The sequence below is a fragment of the Thamnophis elegans genome, chromosome 15, assembly GCF_009769535.1.
Source record: "Thamnophis elegans isolate rThaEle1 chromosome 15, rThaEle1.pri, whole genome shotgun sequence".
Taxonomy (NCBI): domain Eukaryota; kingdom Metazoa; phylum Chordata; class Lepidosauria; order Squamata; family Colubridae; genus Thamnophis; species Thamnophis elegans.
The window spans coordinates 46,379,294-46,385,121 of NC_045555.1; the positions used below are offsets into that span (position 1 = coordinate 46,379,294).

General features: G+C 45.6%; 1 protein-coding gene across 1 annotated transcript in view; it reads right to left on the reverse strand.

The window, feature by feature from the left end:
* Positions 1 to 281: 281 nt before the first annotated feature.
* LOC116518364 (cytochrome P450 26C1) overlaps positions 282 to 5,828 on the reverse strand; it is a 7,433-nt gene continuing 1,886 nt past the window's right edge. Inside the window, exons 2-3 of the mRNA XM_032231698.1 lie at positions 4,100 to 4,663; positions 282 to 860 (exon numbers count right to left, since the gene is read on the reverse strand). Of these exons, the coding sequence (XP_032087589.1) occupies positions 456 to 860; positions 4,100 to 4,663 (969 nt within the window). The 3' untranslated portion in view covers positions 282 to 455. The remainder of the gene's footprint in view (positions 861 to 4,099; positions 4,664 to 5,828) is intronic.

The window sequence follows — 5,828 nt, forward strand, 5'->3', positions numbered from 1 at the left end:
TGTGAAGGGTGCCTAACAAACTTCATAGGGGAGACTAGATCATGGATTCCCAAAGTTTTCACTCCATCCCTTGTTTCTTTGTTTACTTGAGCTACATATCCTTAATCCTTGTGTAGAACTAACGCCAGTGTCTCCACCACTCTTTTCAAGATACGTACTTTTGGAATAAGGCTTCTCTTAACCACAAGACAACAGGATTGTGCACTTCGTTGCAAAACAAAAAGTGCAACGAAGGATGACTGAAGACCAACTGATGCACATTTGTCCAAAGAACAGATGCTAACAAATTCAGGGAGGATGCGGTGAATCCATCCTTTTCTCTTACTCCATAACCAAGAGGCAGGTGGTGGAAGAGGCTCGCGCTGAAAGGAAGGTGGTGTTTTTGCCCCAGAATAGTCTACTCCTTCGTCCTAGTCTACTCCTAAGCTAGAGGTGTGATGGAGAGGTCCACGCATTCAGGCGTTGGCCTTGCCTGCCCCGCTGCTGCTTTCATGGCCAGCCTTCAGAGAATGGAAATAGAGTTGAAGATCATCGACAGGGTGCACAATTGGCACGGTCTGCATTTCAGGGAAGTGAGCCGTGGCTAATTCCCAGCTGGCTGTGCTGACCAATTCGATGGCAAGCATCTTGAGAATCGCCTTGGCTAGTTCTTTGCCTATGCAATTCCGGACTCCGCCACCAAAGGGAATGTAGTGAAACCGGAGAGAGGCGGCGGATTTGTGCGCCTCCTGGTCTTCTTCCGGCGATATCCAAAACCTCTCTGGATCAAAAGTATCGGGGGGACTCTGGTAGATGTTGGCGGTCTCGTGTGTATCCCGAATGCTGTACATCACACTCCAACCCTTCGGAATCTGGTAGCCCTAATTTAAGGGAGGGAAGAAGAGATAGAACAAAATCAGCACCACAGACAGCGGCCGGATGGATGAAACCTGTACGAGCCTTACGTCATCTACTCTCCATGGGCTTAGATGGGCTAGCTTCAAAAATATTACTCACAATCTACAAAAACAATTCCTTTTTAAATTGTGGATTTTCTGCTACCAAGTGATGCCATTTCAGACGACTAAACAGCAGCGAGAATCAAATCACGAAAATACCATTTTTTCACTATGTTTCTTTTAACTAAGTTTATCTCTTCTCCTTACAGCAGTGTTTCTCAACCTTGGCTACTTGAAGATGTTTGCTGGCTGGGGAATTGTGGGAGTTGAAGTCCAGACATCTTCAAGTGGCCAAGGTTGAGAAACACTGCCTTTCAGATCTCATTTTATTTTGTGTTTATATGTTTTTAATGTCTTTCTGAGCACTGCTGCTATAGGTCAAGGAATAGTAATAGCAGTTAGACTTATGTACCGCTTCATAGGGCTTTCAGCCCTCTCTAAGCGGTTTACAGAGTCAGCATATTGCCCCCAACAACAATCCGGGTCCTCATTTCACCCACCTCGGAAGGATGGAAGGCTGAGTCAACCTTGAGCCGGTGAGATTAGAACCGCCGAACTGCAGATAGCAGTCAGCTGAAGTGGCCTGCAGTACTGCACCCTAACCACTGCGTCACCTCGGCTCCTCAAAAGCATTGAGGTGACCATGCTCACTGCCTCCTGCACCTCAAAAATAAGATATCCCCGAAAATAAGGCCAAGTGCTTAGGGGAAACATGGTAGTAGTCTTTGTTGCAACATTTTTGAAACTGGCTTGTCCTGATCTTGTATCTAGGCTGGAGAGAAAGGGACTGGCCCAAAGTCACACCACACCACACCCCTGGCTTTAGGCCTGAGGTAGGACTAACCACAATATCTTGGCTTCTAACGCAGCCCCTTTAACCATTACACCAAACTGTTGCAGTTATTCTTCCTAAATTCTGCCCAATGGACACAACTGTTTTGGTGATCTGAATGATGCCTTCGTCTTGACCTCTCTCCAGTTCTCAATCTTCTTACGAAAAACCTGTAGCTCTCTAGATTCTATCACAGTGTTTCTCAACCTTGGCAACTTGAAGATGTCTGGACTTCAACTCCCAGAATTCTCCAGCCAGCAAATGCTGGCTGGGGAATTCTGGGAGTTGAAGTCCGGACATCTTCAAGTTGTCAAGGTTGAGAAACACTGTTCTATCATATTAGATCGTTGATCCATCTTGCCCCAAACTGCAGGATATGATAGCAGCTCCTCCAGCATTTGAAGCAGCATTTCTATCCATTGCTAAAATAGCGATGCCAGAAAATGAATCGGGAGACCAGCATTCAAAAATATTGCTTGGACACTCTTTCTATGCCCCTTTTCCACTTGATTTTCTTCACAAGCTTCTTTACTCATCATCAGAGTCCACCATCCAGAACTTGGAATCTTGTTTCCTGAGCTTCTATATTTCCCATCCCTAGTTACGACGTGGCACGACAAAACCGCGCTGCTCAAAACCACGCTGGTCAAAATCACGACGCTAAAGCCGCGACGTCATCACCGCGGGTCATCACCGCCACGACAACAGCGCGGCAACATAAGGGCGCTTTAAAACGGCGCCGCGGCAGAAAGCCGACTTCATTTAAGGTAAGCGTTAGGATTAGGTTTAGGGGTTAGGTTTAGGTTTAGGGTTAGGGTTAGGTTTAGGGTTAGGGTTAGGGTTAGGGTTAGGGTTAGGGTTAGCGTCAGGCTTAGCGTTAGGTTTAGCGTTAGGTTTAGCATTAGGGTTAGGTTTAGGGTTAGGGTTAGGTTTAGGGTTAGGTTTAGGTTTAGCGTTAGGTTTAGCGTTAGGTTTAGCGTTAGGTTTAGCATTAGGGTTAGGTTTAGGGTTAGGTTTAGGGTTACGTTTAGGGTTAGGTTTAGGGTTAGGTTTAGGGTAGTGGGTGCTTGGGAATGCGCGATTTTGCCCTCCGCGATTATGTCATCGCGGTAGGGTTGCGTTTTTCCCTAGCGCTTAGAACGGCGCGATTTAGTCTTCGCGCTTATGTCTCCGCGCAGAAGGCGGCGGATTTGTGGTGGAACCAGTTACGATACTCACAGTCCATTGGAGACATCCTTTCTCATACCCCCAAAATTCACCTCCCTACAAACGGCCCTGAGATTCCTCACATATCTGCTGGCTCTAAGCAGAAGAAGTTCTTGGAATTAAAGTAAAGGTTCCCCTCGCACGTATGTGCTGGTCGTTCCTGACTCTAGGGGGCGGTGCTCATCTCCGTTTTAAAGCCGAAGAGCCAGCGCTGTCCAAAGACTTCTCCATGGTGATATGGCCAGCATGACTAAATGCCGAAGGGGCACAGAACGCTGTTATCTATTTTTCTACTTGCATTTTTTACATGCTTTCGAACTGCTAGGTTGGGCAGAAGCTGGGACAAGTTACTCCGTTACGCGGCGCTAGGGATTCAAACCACGGAACTGCCCACCTTTTTGATGGGACAAGCTCAGCGTCTTAGCCACTAAGTGTTCTTCCTGGGTTCCCATATAAAATACACAGCCTAACCTTCTAATACACCCATGTTACAGCTAGTCCAGAATGCAGCCGCGCAAGCAATATTGGGTGTACCAAGGTACACCCATGTTACACCTATCCTCCGCGAGCTGCACTGGCTCCCGATCGGTCTCCGGACGCGCTTCAAGGTGCTGGTCATCACCTTTAAAGCCCTACATGGCCTAGGACCCGGATATCTACGGGACCGTCTTCTGCCACATACCTCCCAGCGACCGATAAGATCTCACAGGGTGGGCCTTCTCCGGGTGCCGTCAACTAGAGAATGTCGTTTGGCGGCTCCTCAGCGGGGAGAGCCTTCTCTGTAGCTGCCCCGGCCCTATGGAACGATCTACCCACAGAGATCCGGACCCTCCCCACTCTCGCGGCCTTCAAAAAGTCTATTAAGACCTGGGGCTGTTGACCTCTTGAATGAGGTCCAGCCCCATTACGGTTGAGTGTGTGTTGTGTTTTTAACCTGCTTTGTTTTCTTTACTTTTTAAACTCTTTAGTACTTTTTAAATTGTCTTTTATGTAAGCCGCCCGGAGTCCTTCGGGATTGGGCGGGATATAAGTTTATTAAACTTAAGCTTAAACTAATATCCAGGTCAACCCAGGTTCCTCACTCTTCCACCAAAGGGTTAAGAGAGCAAGCCACTCAACTCACATCGAGCTCAAAGGTTCGTAAGGCTGTCCGATACCCTCCAGATACGGGGGGCAGCAGGCGGAGAACTTCCTTAATGACACAATCCAAGTAGCGCAGACGATTCAGCTTCTCCAGGGTCACGTAAGGGTGGCAGCAATACTCAGATCTCTCCAGACTGCTAAAGAACTGGCCTGTTTCTTCCAGCCTGGACAATGAGCTAGGACCATTCGCAGTTCCACAGACAATATCCTGGGACACTTTAGCCATGATGTTCACGTCAGGTCCTTCCTCTTCCATCTTGGCCTCTCGTCCTTGTCCTCTTCCCAATCTGGATGGAAGAGGCAGACTGGAGTCACCATCTTTGCTTTCCTTTCCATGCGCAGGCAAAGTTTTTTGGGAAGGGTGGGATTTTGTTAGGAAATCCTCAACTGCAAAGCACTGGCACTGCCCAGTAAGGCCATCGGAGGCCAGTTCCTGCTGGATCTTTTTGATGACCAATGGGTGTTGCAATAAGAGTAAGATCATAGACGTCGTGGCGCTGGCCGTGGTGAAGAAAGCCGCAAATATTAGTTCGATTGCAGATTCCTGTAAGGCAAGCCATAGAGATCCGTGAATTAGAAGAGTGTTCCTCTTGTTAGCAATAGCAATAGCAGTTAGGCTTATATACCGCTTCATAGGGCTTTCAGCCCTCTCTAAGCGTTTTACAGAGTCAGCATATCGCCCCCACAGTCTGGGTCCTCATTTCACTCACCTCGGAAGGATGGAAGGCTGAGTCAACCTTGAGCCAGTGAGATTTGAACCGCCGAACTGCAGAACTGCAGTCAGCTGAAGCAGCCTGCAGTACTGCACCCTAACCACTGCACCACCTCGGCTCTTGTTATAGGGTTAGAGAGAGGCCTATCTATTATTACATCTATTATTATTTTTAGATCTATTAGATCTTTCGGTTTTTATAGGCAGGCGGCAAATAAATACAACAAATAAATAAACGATGCATGCTGTTAATAAACTGAATGTCTCTTGGGCTTCCATCTCAGAGACCTTGCTATCAGAATTTTTTAAAAAAAGAATTTAAATAAGACATTACTCAGCCTTTTAAAGGAAAAAAATGCTAATTTAAAAATTTAAACCAAGAGTTTTGAGGATTCTAAGAGTTCCTATTGAACACTTATCAAAATGTTGGTGCTCTGAAAGCCCTTGGCAATATGCTCACAATATTTCCCTCTACTTTACATGAGCCGAGGTGGCGCAGTGGTTAGGGTGCAACCATTCTATTCTATTCTATTCTATTCTATTCTATTCTAGTCTAGTCTAGTCTAGTCTATTCGTCTATTCTATTCTATTCTAGTCTAGTCTATTCTAGTTAGTCTATTCTATTCTATTCTAGTCTAGTCTAGTCTAGTCTATTCGTCTATTCTATTCTATTCTATTCTATTGTAGTCCAGTCTATTCTAGTCTATTCTAGTCTATTCTATTCTAGTCTATTCTAGTCTATTCTAGTCTATTCTAGTCTATTCTATTCTAGTCTAGTCTAGTCTATTCTAGTCTATTCTAGTCTATTCTATTCTAGTCTAGTCTAGTCTATTCTAGTCTATTCTAGTCTATTCTAGTCTATTCTATTCTATTCTAGTCTATTCTATTCTAATCTATTCTAATCTATTCTAATCTATTCTAATCTATTCTATTCTATTCTAGTCTAGTCTAGCCTATTCTAATCTAGCCTATTCTAGTCTATTCTATTCTAGTCTAT